Source organism: Triticum urartu, chromosome 7A (genome assembly GCF_056163025.1).
Source record: "Triticum urartu cultivar PI428250 chromosome 7A, HENAU_Tu73, whole genome shotgun sequence".
In the NCBI taxonomy this organism is placed as follows: Eukaryota; Viridiplantae; Streptophyta; class Magnoliopsida; order Poales; family Poaceae; genus Triticum; species Triticum urartu.
In genome coordinates, this window is record NC_141879.1 from 730,512,427 (window position 1) to 730,530,540 (window position 18,114).

Sequence of the window (18,114 nt, forward strand, 5' to 3'; positions counted from 1 at the left end):
CTTTAAACATGTCTAGCGAAAGGTTATGTGGTAATTCATTCTATTTTTTCTGCTGACACTTCTTGCTAATTAAGCAACCAATGTTAGTTTCTTTTAATGGCCTCAGTCTTATGCGCATTTCTAATTTGGTCACACTGCTCACCAGGTTAAATGTGAAGCAAACATATAGTTACCACACTATAGCTTTTCAGGCAAGGCAGTATACAAAAACAATTTACATATTCTCAGCTGGACATATTCTTGTGACTTGCTTCCTGGGAAACTTAGCTTTTGTTTATTATTTTTATGTCTGATTTCTTTTCTACTTTCTGGTTGCAGTTAGAGTTTGTCGCCGGCAGCCAGTCTTCCTCGTGCTCCCGTGCCTCTGATTTGGATCGAAGTCGCGATAGTAGTGGTGCGGCGGCGGTGGGGGAGGAGGCGAGGGTGGCGGCGATGGGTGATGGCGGCTAGAATATGAAGCGGCCCTTGAAGGAGGATGGGGGTATGCTGCTTGTACCTACTATTGTATTATTTGTGTGACTATTCATGCATTAGCTTTTGTGAAGTTTCAGGTCAACCCTATGCCAAGTTCTTAGTTAGTATTTCCTTACATACTATCGACATCATTCTCTAGGAAAAACATATTATCTGCGTGCTATCTTTTCTCTATCTAAAAAATTCATTATGTTTTCCTTTTCGGCCAAAACATTGAGGATCCCCGCCAAATTATTATGTTGTCCTTTTCTCAATCAGTGACAACATTTGTATGAGATGTTCTCCCGTCCCTTTCAGCCAAATCCAATATCACAAAAAAAGTCAAAAGACCAAAGAACACAAACACACATTTAGGTGCGTTTGGCTACTTATGGCATTCAATTTGTTCACCAAAATAGATCCTTGAGATGATCTTCCTTTCATGTGAATACATGTCACTGGCCTGCATACCAGAAAAATAACGTTAAGCTCTTTATGGACTACATGTCCTTGAGAAGTACTAAACTTTCTGCTAACTTTTGAAGTACAAGTTCTACTATATTGGCATGGGAAAAGCATATTCATTACTAATTAAAGTTGAGGATATGTTTCCGCAAAGAATATTCATTTTTCATATTGCTTATTTCCATTGCATAAAGTTGTACTTATGTATGCTAATAGCTTCACTCGAATAGTTCTCTAGATTTTTTTGGTAATTCATCTCATCCAATAGTTTGATATGTTTGCCATTATTCTAAAAACTAGCGAAGTGGCCCGCTTCATGTGCGGGCTAGAATTTTATATGTTTTGTTATAAGACAATATTATCTGGTTTATCTAAAAAATATAACCATATATGATATCATTTACAAATACGTACGTGTTTTATATCCATTTAGCATTACCTTCTAATTATGTATTACATGTCCTACTAACTGCATTTTTTATCAGCCGCGGCGTTAATATTATATTTGTAACGTTTTTATGGTACTTTTATCATGCTAAATTATTATATCCTTTTCTATAAAATTATATTTTATAGTCTCATTGGTTTCATGCAGACATAGGTAAATTTGCTAAAATTGTGGAAGTTCGACATATTAATTTTATTTTTAGTGATTGTTTATTCTTAGTGTTTTTTAAAATACTTCTATGTAGTTAGAGTGCATTATATCGTATATATATAGCCATTATATTGTATTTTCTGTCTAAGGTATTTATTGTCACGATCATTTAGGTAGACACGTGCACTAAGAAGCACCAACGTTGGCTCATATTTTCACATATGCAAATTTGGATATATCAATATTCAGTATCGCAGTGTTTCCACGGGCCGCACCAGGTTGATACTACACTTTTCCCTTTCTCAGGTCTTCTTGTCATTTCAGGAACTTCCTATCAGGTTTCGGGATATGGGGAACCACAAATCAACCTCATGCATGTAGTATAGGTTCTTTGTCAAGTTTATGTGTTCTTGGCCGCGACAATATCTAGATGGTTGAGATTGTGTCATACGGAATAAGGTCTTGTAGCTCCATCATTGTAGTAGTGTGGCCATTGTGGTCTACTCCATGCATGGATCCATTGGTTACCATGAGTTGATTTATCATGTTTTTTTTCTTTATAGTTCAATGTTGGTGCCATAGTTTGTTAGCATCTATTATGATTGTAGTATACTATTCATGGAGAAAGCATTCTCAACTATCTTAGGGTCCCACCAGTAAAGCCCAGCCGCTGTTCAAAAAAAGGATAATCAAAAGTACATGCACACTTGAGGAGAACATTTTATGAATTATTTTGTAAGGCTTTTATATGTTTTACTATTGGTAGTCTAGAAATATATGTCTACATGTATACTTTTTTGAAACAAAAATGAGGAGCGGCAAAATTATTTTCATTGTTAAAAAAATAAAGAGCTCAATGGAGTTCGGTCTCTGTAGGCACTTTTCGATGGTGAGAGTAGCTACTATTGTTTATTTCTGGATTTCAAGATGCATGCAACAACTCTCTCAAATAACTCTTCGCAAGGCTGTTAATGCTACAACCCACCTTGTACTTTCCAGTGATGGGTCTTTACGAGAGGCTAAGCTAGCTAGCTAAGCTAATGTTAGCTTGATGGAATTATCTTTGATGCTTACTGCAGCTGGCCAAATAGGATTTGGGATTACACTCCTATATGATTTACACATAGTGATTATTTTAACAGCTACCTAAGGCTAGATCAAGTGGTACCTTGCTTTGCTGAAGGGGTTCTGGTCAGTTCACACTCCCATCCGTGCTTGCGCACAATTGATCATTGATGGAAACACATGTCTAGCTCTCTCAATTGATGGAAACACATGTCTAGCTCTCTCAATCATTGGTCACCTGCCGCTGCAGACAACATATAGACCCACAAGGCCTTCCCAACTACGATGCTCTATATAACTGAAAATCAGTTACATATAAAAATAAGATTGTGAACCACAATAAGCCTGACTATTATATTTCAAGATTTGTTGCATACACTATATATATGAACGGTATTACTGATGGAAGTATGTTAGTGTCGATTGGAACTTCATTAACACACCTGCTAGTTTGGAATGAATTGAACTTATTTGGTTTATGCTAATTGCAAATAAAACATGGTCCTATATATGTGTCACAGAAAGAAATTCAGATAGAAGAGAGAAAAAGATGGGAAAACTCACTGTCAGGTCCATAGTAGAATTGCAGGAAATCAGCATTCATGTCTCCTTTCATGTTTAAACATCAACAGTCTAAAGCCCTTTTGCCATACATTACTGGGAACCATGTAACCATGCATATAGTTACAACTATCTATATATAGCCCAAAAATTAAATCTAATTATCTGATCTGACAACAAAAAGTATACAATCTAGCAGTTACATATATGGAAAATATTCAGAAAATTGTTTTCATTCTTGGTGATCAAGTCAATTGCATAGTTATTTTCATGCGATCGACTTCAAGGATGAAAACAGAGTAGAGATGACCGTGTCATTAGTCCGGTACAGTTCCTTCACACGACAGCTTCATGACACCCACGGTAGCCTATGTTGGCACAGGCATGGCCTTGACGACGCACACCTCGAGTATTTTCTGACGACAGCACACGTACAACCTACAGCCGATTACTTTCCAGCCGTAGAGTGGAGGCCTGTCGTACATAGAACTGTTTCGCCAAGATAGGCAGGATGTATATGGCGAGGTGCACACTAAGCCTGAAGCAGCTAGTCTAGCTGCTGGATGGTTCACGGATGGTTCATGCACGTACAGGAAGCTAGCTTAGCTAAGCTAGCGATCAACTCAATACAAGCTAGCTCAATGCCTTGATCTTTCGATCTCACCGAGACACAGCCTAACACACACACGGAGACGCTGATTAGATGGCTATAGGCCGGTGTCGAGTCTGTTTTTCTTTCTTTGATCTAGGCCACAAAATCTTTCAGGTACAAGTATATATACGATCCAAGCTAGCCTAGACCTATACTACTCGGTGGCTTGTTCATGTCCAACCCGGACAATGACTGCGTGGTTGCATCATTACACCTCCTCCGCCTCCGCATCAAACAATTGTAAGATTGATTCAGTGGTTGCCCTAGAAAAATATATATTGGATTGTTGCATGCATGGTTCCAGCCTGGAACATGACAGGATTAATTATGATAGAGGAAAAGGACTGGGGAGACACACCAATTGACATGTGACATTGAAGCAGGACATACACGAATTTGGGAAAAAGTAAACTAAGCACCAAGGAGCTATGTACCTAGACCTGAGCGAGGAGGCTGTGGGCTGCTGCTTGTGCGAGACGGCGCAGAAGAGATGAGGTGTCAGGGATTTAGAATCGATGGTGATGTTTTTTAGAGCGATCGTGGTGTTTTTTGGAGCGATCATGGTGTTGTTGGATAGGTGATTTTGGGAAGATGGAGTTTGAACGGGAGGAGGAGGAGGAGCTGATCACGTCTATCCCTTTGTGCATGTGTTTTTTTTTGCTGATTGAAAGGTTATTTCCGTAAGGGCATTGGTGGGTAATTTACTTGACTGTTGAAGACACATTAGAAGATCAAATGGTTGTTATTCTCTAGTCCATTAAATAAACGGACGGATGTTTCTAATTTTTGTGGGATTTTACAATTAATTCTCTTGTCTCTAGTTAATCCATCAAGCACTTTTTATATATAAATAGATTGATTTGTGTAGAACATCAAAAACAATGTATCCAGTAGTTTGATATTTGTTGTCATTATTCCACAAAATGATATGTGTAGCGTATTGAAAATAATTGGATGCTGATGCAATCATGGAGTGAGGACATGTATAGGGGTGCTTTATAATGGTACATAACTCCGTAATGAAATCAAGAGCAACATATCTCCGTTACCCAATGATTGTTGTCCTCGTAGTACAGACTTTGCCACCGTTGACACACTACGCAGATGCCATGTCCTTTCTTCCACCCACAGGACACGACATTCCGGACAGTCTTGTACTGTTGGGATGCTTGATATGCTGGAGTTGGTCCTGGCTGCAGTGATGTCCCTGTTCCTCCATGGTAAGGGCAATCCCCATGTAGCTGGAACATGTACAATTTTGTTTTAGAAGGGGTGTTGATTTGTCTCTCTCTCTCTTTGTAGCCTTCTGAATTTCACAACTGTAACCAATTTGGGTGTAAAGATGTACTTCAGCATGTGCTTTATTCTCTAAAATTTTATACAGACCGGGAGTACGAGACTTTTGTCTGGAAGAAGATACGTGCATGTTCCACAACTCAAAAATGGCAGTGTATAGGAGAATTGTGATCCCTCTTTCAGTGCAGCCAAAATGCATGCACAACTTTGCATACAAGAATTGCAATATGAAATCTATGAACTTGAACATTTGTCTCACCTGCATAAAGAGAGAGAACACACGTTGTGTACTCGATGAGATGGTCTGCTCCTATATTGGTAAAATTAGTATCAGGTTCCCTTTTTGGGCCTACAATATTTTGTGCTCGCACTTGATTGTTTCTTCATGTACCACAATATTTTAGTTTCAAATAGATTAAAATAGTCGTGTACAAGTTATGTAGTTTTCATTATAGTTATTTTGATTCCGTAGCGAAGCATGAGGAAATCTAATGGTTCAAGACAACTCCACGTTGAAAGAGGCTTGTGTAGATTTTTGCTCGAGAATTCCAGAGGGTTATTCTTGTCAAATTTGCTCTCACACCTTGGGTGTCATGTTTTCCAGTTGCAATACACGGGCATTTTTCATAGTAATAGTAATAATAATATGACTTCCATAATGCAACTAAATTTTATTTCACAACATATAAAAGAAAACAATGGAAAATAGGATGTTGCATGCGCATGTGCTGGGGCTACTATGAAAGTTATTACAATAGGCATGCATATGTATATATATATATAAAAGACATAGACATATAAAATAACTCAGATGTCCGTAGTTCTATTAGATCGTCCTAAGCTTATCCATCAAGGCGCATATAGCCAAGGTTTATAGCCCCTTTAGCTATCTCAAAACTTATAAGGGCATCGAACGCAGCATATCTGATTCTTTCAAAGCTCAATGGAGCAATCGCCCATCCGGAGTTCTTCAGTTGCTTGCACTCGTTGCCCTTCTCCAGATTCGTTCCCAACACAAAATTTGCTAGATCAAATAGCGACGGTGTAGATTTACCGCATGTTGTTTTTGGTATTTTAATGTGCGTCTGTAGGTCAATGGGATTTTTTACATGGAGGCCATATGGCTGAAGCATTTTTACGTCATTGCCAATTGCCGCTCCACAAAAGAAGATATCTTCACGAGCAAGAAATTTGTTGAGCTCGTCTGGTATGTGAGGCGAGTGCACGATGTGGTACACCAAGCAATGATCTGCAAAACACAGTTGAAGTACGGCGGCGCATCGCTCCATTTCCGGGGGCAGGTCCTTCTGCTTCACCCCATCGACTTGGTCGGTGAACTCACAGTCTAGACCAACAATCTTCTTTTCTACCGTTTGGAGGGATTTCAACAAACTCTTAACCCATTCCTCAACGATGCCTGGTTCATTGGCGACCGTCACGGTTACCTTGAAGCCAGCAAGTTGCTCAAAGCGATGAACTGCAGGCTGAGCCACCAGAATGGCAGCAGAGTGATCATCATCCTCTGGAGCTAGCGGAGGCAGCAGAGTATAATCAAGGATGGAAATAGTGTGCGGCTGGAGTAGCTCCAAGGAGCATGGCGAAGCGAGCATATCATTGGCATTGTTCTCCTTAGGAAGAGCCCTGCAGTCATAGACCAAGTGAGCGATAGGGGATAGCATGAACAAATAAAACACATCTTTTTTTAGTATTACTACATGTCAACGCCAAACGAGTAGAACTATAAATAACTCAACACAAATTAGTCCCGTTCAATAGATGAAGAGTTCTTCTGAAAAGAAAAACTGAACTTGCTCAGAAACAAAATCCTAGATCTATATTCTGAAAATGAATCTGAGTGCCCATCTTTTTTTGTTTTGCAAGATGAATTAAAGCGCTCATCTTTGCCGTCACGCAATATACTGCTTGAAACTCCAATCTTCAAATGCATGAACTTTAAAAGAAAGCTGGGGCTAAATTGGACCGGACAAAATTTTCAAGACATCGTACAGAGAAAAATTCAGAAGCAAAACACCACAAATTCGTCCACAAGATGGCAAAATAAGACTGCATGAGCACATTGCCTATCATAAAATAAGAAGACAAAAAAATGAGTTGCAGTAGTATAATATTATACCTTGATGACTTTGTTTTGGCTTGCAGCGGCTCCATAGTCAGGTGTATTGCAAATTTCAATATCCACTATATGTATGCCGCAGATGTTTCTTCTCAGGCTGATGGATTGTATGTGATGTGATCGAGGGGATGGTTTGTCAATCCGGCCAAAAGGGTGCTTATAAGCTAGCCGATTGGGATAAAAATAGCAAGCATTGATATTCGCGTTTTGGGAAGGAAACAATAAGGATTTTGGTGCGATACTTATCCGCAGCGATTTTTAATAGCTTTCTTTAGGTTTCATTCGCATCAAATAGCAAGTATTGATATTCGCGTCACCTTTTTTTATGTGAACATGGTAGCTTTGGTTTACCATTTTTGAATGTGAATGTGCTCTAATTTTATTTAGCGTTTTTGCATGCGAACCATGGTCTATTATCCTTTTTGTTTTAGGAATGTGGTCGATTTCACATTCACATAGGATGTATTCGGTTGTTCCTAGAAATTTTGCCTGCATTGCATGTGTCTCTCAGTTAGGCCGGTTGATAAAAAAATCATCATGTGCATATCGTTTCACTACTAGAAAAAGGCTTATAGGTGGCCCCTAACAAGTGGCGCGCGCATATAAGCACCCGCCACAGCTATTTTAAAAAATTTGCAGTGGCGGGTGCTATAAACTATTCACCATTGGCTATCCAAATAATAGTGACGGGCATAAGTAAGGACCCGCCATTCCGTCACTCTTGATAATTTCTTCACGGTCGAAAAGTAATAGTGGCGGCAACGTACAACAGGACCACCACTGGTGCCATGCTAATCAGTGGCGATCCGTTTCTTGCCACCGCCATAGACCCGCCCCCACCGGTTCCTAATTTTGTAAGAGTTTGCAGTGGTGGCTCCTATTACGCGCCCGTCACGTCTATATTTGGTCACGCTGCCACCTACCACTCAAATATAGCTGTGGCGGGTGCTATCTACTGCCCGTCACTCTTATGCATGACCTTATCCACCCCACCCACCACCCGCAGCCAGTCGCACATTATCTATCTAGACATAAATCTTTCTCCCTCTGCCTCTCTCTCGCCACGCCGACGGCACGAGCATTGTGGCGTCCTCCGCCGCTGCCACCGGCAAGGTCGCCGTCGGCTGCCTCGGACGGCGTCATGGACCCAACCTTCCCTGTCGCCCACGCCATTCGTCGCCGCCTCGAAGTCATCGGCCTTGCCATCCAACGCCACCTCCAACTACTTCCTTGTCACTATCGCGCGTGCCTTCCTCCGCCTCCGACGTCACCGGCGTCCCCATCAAACTCACCGTCCATCTCCGCCATCGTCCTCGCCCTTCCCACCATCTCCGTACGCCCCGGTAACCACACCTCCCGTCTCTCTGTTAATGGAGATGATAGTTGTTCTCATTTATTGTGCTTGTACATTAGCAACATTTCGCTAGTGTAGTTAAAAAAATTTATAGGATGTATTGTAGTTGTCTCTTGTTATATGATGTACCATTTAATCTTTGTAATTGGACATCTTCAATTTGATTGCTTGTGCTAGAGGACTATGTACTGCATATACGGATCAAAATATGGTACAATATTTTATTCATGATGCAGATATTCGTAACTAACGTGATGAACCTACTTAAGAGTGAGAAATGTCCACTCAAAGGACATATATGGACCGTTGTCGTAACAATTCTATCTTTTATTTTTTCATAAATCTTCTTTCATGCAAATGTCTTTTATCTAAAGGTCAACTTGTTTAATGCATTTAGATGGAAAGCCGGGATGCCTTGTTAGGACTCCTACACCCGTAGACTGAACTTCTACAGCCGTAGGCATCGTCACGAGGATGGATGAGTACACGAAGATCATGCTCGACTATGCCGAGAGCACTCGAGCAGCCACCAATAGCGCTCGGGCATACGTCAAGAGCACTGCAGCATATGCCGAGCGTGTGAGAAGAGCCGCTGAGAGAACAAGAGCAGCCATGCTGAGAGCACAAGAGCAGCCACCAAGAGTGCGCGAGCACCTAGCGGAGTGCGTGAGTAGCTATCAAATATGTGAGGACCGCCCAAGCCAAGATCACGAAGATGTTAGAAGGCGAGGAGACCTCATGATGGAGCTGAACTTTTACTTCTGAACTAGTAGTGCACTTCCTTTATGTGATCTATATGATCGATGCGTGTGAACCGAATTTCTGTGTTACAATGATGGAGTTGAACTTTTGCTTCTGAACTACTAGTGAACTGCATTAATGTCATTTGTATTGTTGATGCTTCTGAACATATTTTCTATGATGCTCTGAAGATTGTTATATGACTTTTCTCCATGCGATTGGATAACTATGAGATTGACTTGTTAGCTTGTTTATTTATCTTTGTAAATGAGTTGTACTATGGGAAGAATCCAGGAGTCTATGATTCATGAAAGAAATGCAATGAACAAGTGGACGCTTAGGAGAACACTAGCACAAATGTCCGTGCGTTGCAACGGCGGGGAAATACCTGTTCTTATGAACCACGATTTGCTAGGTAAGGAACTATGTCAAGGGAGAATGGTCGTCGATGCAAAAAGATGCATAATTTAAGGACCACGATGTAGAGCACATGGGGTGTGATTCAGAGTAAATTGATCTGATTGGCAATGTTTTTCTTGGAAAAACTTTCGATCTATTTATCAAATATCATGGTAATATATTGAACATCATGAGTACTCTCTCCGTATCAAAATTCTTGTTTTAAATTAGTTTAGATACGGATGTATCAAGTCAGATGTATCTAATACTAAAACATGACTTGATACATCCGTATTTAGACAAATCTAAGACAAGAATTTTGGGACGGAGGGAGTACTAAAAATTACATCCATGCCGTGTGTTACAACATGATAAAACTTCATCACACTCTGACACTCCTAATCCAATTATTATGGTTTCTCAAAAAAAAAGTATAGTCAAATATCCCTAACATGAAGAAGAATTTTTCTTTCAAGCTGACCATCTCTACAAAACGTCTAACAAAATTATGTATTTTTGTGTGGGGGGAATACATGCAGTGTTCAACTTGCGTCCCATGCTTCCGTAATGAGTAAACACCATAATGCTTTTGCAAAAAAAAAATCAGAAAATCGGCTTACGGTAGAGAGTTGATCAAAATGCAATACTGTGCTTTTTATTGGCGTATATGTTTAAATGCGCAAGTGCATGTTATAATCCCCAAAGGTCCAGCGCTCTTGTTAGCTTCCTTATTCCCTTGACACAATGAACCAATTTAGCTTCTTGCGTGGATCCTCGTCTCAATCTCTTTCCAAATTAGCATGCTTGCACTGCTTTCCTTATTATCATGTCTAAATTTCCTTTAGCATAGACTGCTTCCCTTACTATTCTGGATCAATTCCTTCTCACATCCTTTCCATCCTTTACTTCTTTATTTCTCTTGCTGCATGTTGAAACGTCGGTTGAAATCCTCTCTATAGAGCCGGAACTCAATTTTTACCCTTCACTTATTGATTTTCGAGATGACTCCTTGATACCCTGAAAACTGAAAGACCTATATAAGTTAGAAGGATTTGATGTAAAAAAGGCGAGGTGGTACTATTTAATAGATCAGATAACATTACATTTCAAATCAAAGATTCAGCTAGGTCGCCTGGTAGCACAATATTTACATGACTGTGAAGTTGCGAGTTCAATTCCTGGCCCAAACAAATGTTTTGCCCCTGCCTTTTTACCCCCTATGTGGGCTCCCAGGTAGAAATACAAACGCACAAAAGCCCAGCTAGAGGCCCAGCCGAGCGACGCAAGGAAATATCGAACATAGACAAGTAGATCGCATATAAATTTTTTTTGCCATGAAACTTTACAGACAAGTAGTATGCATTCATATCTATGTGTGTATTATTAAAAAGAATTGAAACCTAACCTTTTTATTTTTTAATTTTTCAAACATCAAGTTCCATAGGCTACACGTACATGCATGCATGTGTTTCAAAGATATAAGCTTTTTTGTGGGGTATATGCATATTATTAATTTTCTAGATGGAATATATATCATGCATGTGTGTAAGATCCCTTGGCTTTGAAGTACTTGTGCATTTCTTACATAGATGACAAATGCCTTTTTACCCCCTATGTGGGCTCCCAGGTAGAAATACAAACGCACAAAAGCCCAGCTAGAGGCCCAGCCGAGCGACGCAAGGAAATATCGAACATAGACAAGTAGATCGCATATAAATTTTTTTTGCCATGAAACTTTACAGACAAGTAGTATGCATTCATATCTATGTGTGTATTATTAAAAAGAATTGAAACCTAACCTTTTTATTTTTTAATTTTTCAAACATCAAGTTCCATAGGCTACACGTACATGCATGCATGTGTTTCAAAGATATAAGCTTTTTTGTGGGGTATATGCATATTATTAATTTTCTAGATGGAATATATATCATGCATGTGTGTAAGATCCCTTGGCTTTGAAGTACTTGTGCATTTCTTACATAGATGACAAATGCGTTGGACTTTCTGTTATAAGCTCCATTTGATTAATAATGCATGGTTATGTAGTGTTCAGGTAGAATTTAGGACATCTGATGCTATAATAAAGGACTACAAAATGAATTTACTCATTTATTTTTTTCTTTTTTGTTATATCTTCTAGCATATGTTTATTTTCACTGTCCGGGCCACCCGGATAGTTTGTATGAATACATACAAATAGTTTTTCTAAATGAAAAACAACAGTTACTTAGACTTAGATGGCCAGGCTACACAAACAATTAGAGTGAGATGATATAGTCATGAGTATTTAGAAGCATGCATGGAAGGTTAACAACCAAGATATCGTGCTATCTAGAAACAATATTCACTTCAAATAGTGATGATGCAGATAGAGGAAGACAACATAATATTTACGATTTAATCATTAAAGAAATGGCTTGGGGTGGTAGGAAGCAAACATCAGTGCCATAGACATCGATGACTTTACCATATACTTACTAAAAATATCCCACATGTAGTTTGATCATGTTTTCTTTGGACACGTACACACATTCCAACTAAAATATTATTTGTATTTTAAATGATCTATCAAGGGGAACTGACAATCAATAGTGGAAGAGATAAATATGAACATTGGTATGGAATTATATGGCATTGCATGGAAGAGCGCCGATTTTTTCATGGAACAATTCACACATAACGCAGTAAAAACGTAATTCCAAAATATTATCTCTTTTCCGGATATGCAAAATTTGGCCTTTTTAATATATCTTAACTGCCGATGGAAAAATAGTGGTGGAGATGTTTTTTGCTAAATATAAATATTAGAGAATGGCACAAAAGATCTGGAAGCATACATATGAATATGAGGATATATGACAGTGTGCTAATAGATAGTGTTGGAACAGATAAAAATGTATGGCTGCAAATAATCAATTTTTTCATTTTATCGATAAAAATTCTAAAACAATATTTGATTCAAAGATAAATGAACATGGATGAAAACGTGAAACCGTGAAATCTGGAGATTAGTTCCAAAGCCAATGGTTTCACATGGTGGGATACATGCATTGGTCCTTTTGATATTTCATTGTGGGACAACCATATCATTTGAAACAACTTCATCAAAAATGTAGCCAAGTTTAACCATATTTTATAATACTATATATTTAAGCTATATTTGTTTATATAAATACATATATAGGAATAAATTGAATGGACAAACATACGTAGAGCAAAACCAACAAAATAAATGAAGTTGTAAAGGAAGTCTAGCCGCGCAAATGCGCGGGTCACCCAGCTAGTTATATATATAATTGCGATGACGATGAACAAGATGCATAGGATAAAACTTCTGATGAAATTCCAATTTCAATCGTTTGTAGTTCCATGATCCCATATCATCACATAGCCTGTACCATGTCAATGCGTCTCCCTTCAAAGATAAAGGGAAGAACTTCTTCTTAATAACATCACCGGGTATACCTGCAAGCTTAAATAATCCACAAACTTCATCCACGTATATTAGGTGCTCATCAGGATGCTTTGTTCCGTCTCTTGCAAAAGGATTAGCTAGCAGATTTTCTATCATACCCGAAGGAATCTCAAAGTAGACATTTTTATTTTCAGTAGGTTCAGTAGGTTGAGGAGCAACTCTTAGCTCTATTGGTCGGGGTGAAGATACCCCGAAGAAGCCCCTCAGAGGATTACTTTCCGTAGTAACAAGTGACAGTAAATTTCAGCACACTATATAAATTTTTCCTTACCAAATTCCACCTACCAAAGGCGCTTCACTCCCCGGCAACGGCGCCAGAAAAGAGTCTTGATGACCCACAAGTATAGGGGATCTATCGTAGTCCTTTTATGATCTTCCACCAAATAAACCAACTAGCATCAACTACAAGTAGTAATCAACACTACTAGCAACCCACAGGTACCAATCCCAGACTTAGAGACGAGAATTGGATACAAGAGATGACTAGGGTTTGAGAGGAGATGCTGCTGGTGAAGATGTTGATGGAGATTGCCCCCATCCCGATGAGAGGATCGTTGGTGATGACGATGGTGATGATTTCCCCCTCCCAGAGGGAAGTGTCCCCGGTAGAACAGCTCAGCTGGAGCCCTAGATTGGATCTGCCAAGGTTCCGCCTCGTGGCAGCGGAGTCTCGTCCCGAAAGCTTGCTTATGATTTTTTCCTCAAAGAAAGACTCCATATAGCAGAAGATGGGCATCAGAGGGCCACCAGGGGACCCACGAGGCAGGGGGGCGCGCCCAGGGGGGTAGGGCATGGCCCCCACCCTCGTGGGCAGGGTGTGGCCCCCCTCCGGAACTTCTCGCGCTCAGTATTTTTTATATATTCTGAAAATGACTTCCGTGAAGTTTCCGGACTTTTGGAGCTGTGTAGAATAGGTCTCTAATATTTGCTCCTTTTCCAGCCCAGAATCCCAGCTGCCGGCATTCTCCCTCTTTATGTAAACCTTGTAAAATAAGAGAGAATGGGCATAAGTATTGTGACATAATGTGTAATAACAGCCCATAATGCAATAAATATTGATATAAAAGCATGATGCAAAATGGACGTATCAACTCCCCCAAGCTTAGACCTCGCTTGTCCTCAAGTGGAAGCCGATAACGATAAATATGTCCACATGTTTAGAGGTAGAGGACTCGATAAAATAAAATACGGACATGAGGGCATCATGACTATTCTCATAACATCAACATATATGGATATTGTCATATGATTTCTTATGCTAGAATAACAGTTCGAATCATAAACTTCATTGAAAACTAACGAACTATAATCTCAGTCCTTGAAGCAATTGCAATTTATCATAACATAGGAAAGAGTCAATATAAGAGATTTGCAGCAAGCCCACATAGTCAACTATCATGTAGTCTTTCACAATTGCTGACAATCACGCAATACTTATGGGTATGGAGTTTTAACCGGACACAGAGAAAGATAGGGGCTTATAGTTTTGCCTCCCAACGTTTTACCTTAAGGGTAATGTCAAAAATAATAGTTCATGAAAACTCACATCCAATTAGCCATATATACCAAGATCTTTCCAACATATTGTGCTTGCCAAAAGATAAAATGTAAAAGGGAAGGGTGAAGATCACCATGACTCTTATGTAAGGTAGGAGATAAAGGTAAAATATTGGTGTTTCGCAGAGGGAAGCAGAGGTTGTCATGCATTTTTATAGTTGGATGCACAAAATCTTAATGCAAAAGAACGTCACTTTATATTGCCACTTGTGATATGGACCTTTATTATGCAGTCTGTCGCTTTTATTTCTTCCATATCACACGATCGTATAAAGTTTATTTTCTCCCACACTAATAAGTCATACATATTTAGAGAGCTTTTTGATTGCTTGCACCGATGACAACTTACTTGGAGGATATTACTCAATCCATAGGTAGATATGGTGGACTCTCATGACAAAACTGGTTTAAGGGTGTTTGGAAGCACAAGTAGTATCTCTACTTAGTGCAAAGAATTTGGCTAGCATGAGGGGGAATGGAAAGCTCAAACAAGTTGGATGATCTAAGACAATATGATTTATCTTAGATGTAAGAAAACATAACCCATTACGTTGTCTTCCTTGTCCAACGTCAACCCTTTAGCATGTCATATTTTAATGAGTGCTCACAATCATAAAAGATGTCCAAGATAGTGTATTTATATGTGAAGACCTCTCTTTCTTTATTACTTCATATTAATTGCAACGATGACCAAAACTATGTTTGTCAACTCTCAACAACTTTTATTCATCATACTCTTTCTATGTGAGCTCATGACTCTCCATAAGATCAATATGATCTCTTTTATTTCATTTTTATTCTTTTTCTCTTTTCTTTTATTCACTCAAGATTATAGAGAAATAATCAAGCCCTTGACTCAACACTAATCTTTATTATATATATATAGCTTACAGACTCGATTACATAGAAGGATCATAAAGCAAAACTCACAACTATATCATACTAAAACATTATGCTACTAGATCAAGATATTACCAAAAGGATCGAACTAAGAAAAACGGTAAAGATAGGAGTGATGGTGATACGATACCGGGGCACTCCCCCAAGCTTGGCAGCTGCCAAGGGGAGTTCCCATACCAGATACTCAATTCTTCGTTGTTGGTGGAGAGGGTGGAGTTGTCAATGATGTAGGCTTCTTCCTTAATTTGCGTTTGAGGACATAATTTTGATCCCTCGGGTCATCGATCTCCTGCTCATGGCTTAATATCTTCTTGCATAATTTCTGTTTGTTTTCCTGCAAGAGGCGAAAAGGGATAAACTCGATCTTAGGGAGACCGTGATATGAGAGGAATTAAGGAGACACAAAAGCTCAAGATTGGGGATGACAAAGGAATCCCAAGATAATATTTCAAGAAGTATCGAGCGTCTAAGCTTGGGGATGCCCTGGTTGGCATCCCACCTTTCTTCTTCAACAACTATCGGTTAGTTTCGGTTGATCCTAAGTTTTTGCTTCTTCACATGATGTGTGTGAAAGTGCGTTATATCGACTAGAGGGGTGATAGGAGATTTTTATGAAATTCTTCACTGAGGAATTTTCCGGTGAGGAAAGTCCTTAGCGAAGAACTACTAGCAGCGGAATAAGTACTCAAAAGTAAACATAACAGAATACAGGCATAGTCATCATGATGAAATGAAGACAGGCACAGAGTACAGGAAGCGTAAGCACATGATAACACAGGATGAAGACAAACAGACTGAAGAAATTGAACTAAGGAAATTGAGAAAGTCTTCAGTCAAAGTCTTCAAACACAGATATGAACGAGCACACACCACAGTTATGAGGAAATGAAAGAGTTGAGGAAATAGAACCAGTAAGCTTGGTGAAGACAATGATTTGGTAGACCAGTTCCAACTGCTGTCTCAGTTGTATGTCTGGTTGGAGTGGCTGAGTATTTAAACTCGAGGACACACAGTCCCGGACACCCAGTCCTGAGCACGCAGCTCAGGACACCCAGTCCTCACTGTATTCTCCTTGAACTAAGGTCACACAGACCTCGTCCAATCACTCATGGTAAGTCTTCAGGTGACTTCCGAACCTTCACAAACTTGGTCACTCGGCGATCCACAATTCCTCTTGGATGCTCTAGACCATGACGCCTAACCGTCTGGAAGAAGCACAGTCTTCAAAGGTAACAAGCGTCGGATCCACGCATGATCAATCTCTTCAGTGATGCTCAATAACTTGGGGTTTGTAGGTGTTTGGGTTTGGGTTTTTCCTCACTTGATGATTTTCGCTCAAAGTTCTCGGAGGATGGGTTGCTCTCAAATGACAAGTGTCAGTTTCTCTCGGAGCAGCCAGCCAGCTAGTGGTTATAGGGGGCGGCTATTTATAGCCTAGGGAGCAGCCCGACATGATAAGACATAAATGCCCTTCAATGATATGACCGTTAGGTGGATAGATATTTTGGGATAGCTGGTGCATAGCACAACAATGGTCGGAATTTTGAGTAGCAAAATCCTCAGGGCTATCATGTTCCTCACTGTGTAGGCAATCCACACTGGCGAATTCCTAACTCCTCAGTCAGAACAAATTCCTCAGAGACCAGAAGAACTTTGTCTCTGTCACTAAAGAATATGACTGGACATTATGAGATTTCCAATGGCTTCACTCGAAGGGATTGGTAGGTGTAGGATTTTGAGTTGAGCATCACATGGAAATTTTTCCTTAGTATTTCCTTGACCCCCTTTAACAGTACGGTGTTTCCTATGACTCAAGAAAGAGAAAATGAAACTACGAAAACAAAAGTCTTCACGCTTCATGTTCCTTGAATGAATACCAAGTCTTCAAGGTCACACCAATTTCTTCACTTTCAAAGTCTTCAGAGATCCAAAGTCTTCAGTCGAAGAACTTCATTTTTAGGGGTTGACTTTCTCTATAAATATCAAACTCCTCATAGACTTATAGACATGTGTACACTTACAAACGCATTAGTCCCTTAACCTATAAGTCTTTAATACACCAAAATCACTAAGGGGCACTAGATGCACTTACAATCTCCCCCTTTTTGGTGATTGATGACAATATAGGTTAAGTTTTCAACAGGGATAAACATATGAAGTGTAAATACTGATATTGAGGAATTGATTGCAAGATATAGAAGAACTCCCCCTGAAATGTGCATAGTGAGGAATTTGCTTTTGAAGCAGTGCACACTTGAAGAGTTGAATCATGGAGATCTCCCCCTATATCTTGTAATTCATACACGCATTTGACATATAACAGTGAAGAATTTGAAATGCATGATGAAATATGGTGACTGATGTAATTCAGCATGCGTACATTAGCATATATGAGGAATAAGCATGCAGAAAAACATATCAAAAGTATCAGAGCACCATCGGGTTTAAGTTTACAACTCGATCC

At 39.5% G+C, this 18,114-nt stretch overlaps 1 protein-coding gene across 1 annotated transcript; it reads right to left on the bottom strand.

Moving 5' to 3' along the window:
- Positions 1–5,932: 5,932 nt before the first annotated feature.
- On the bottom strand, positions 5,933–8,532 carry LOC147962360 (3'-5' exonuclease-like). The gene is made up of 2 exons (XM_087534167.1): positions 8,474–8,532; positions 5,933–6,731 (listed from the first exon to the last, which is right to left on the bottom strand). The coding sequence occupies exons 1-2, from the start codon at positions 8,530–8,532 to the stop codon at positions 5,933–5,935; spliced, it is 858 nt and encodes a 285-aa protein (XP_087390293.1).
- Positions 8,533–18,114: the final 9,582 nt, after the last annotated feature.

What these genes read in the sequence shown, in the direction of transcription:
- LOC147962360 (XM_087534167.1), bottom strand. Translation starts at nt 8,532, where the DNA reads ATGGCGGAGATGGACGGTGAGTTTGATGGGGACGCCGGTGACGTCGGA. An exon ending in GACGTCGGAGGCGGAGGAAG is followed by an intron (nt 6,732 to 8,473) that starts GCACGCGCGATA and finishes CTATGACTGCAG; the next exon opens with GGCTCTTCCTAAGGAGAACA.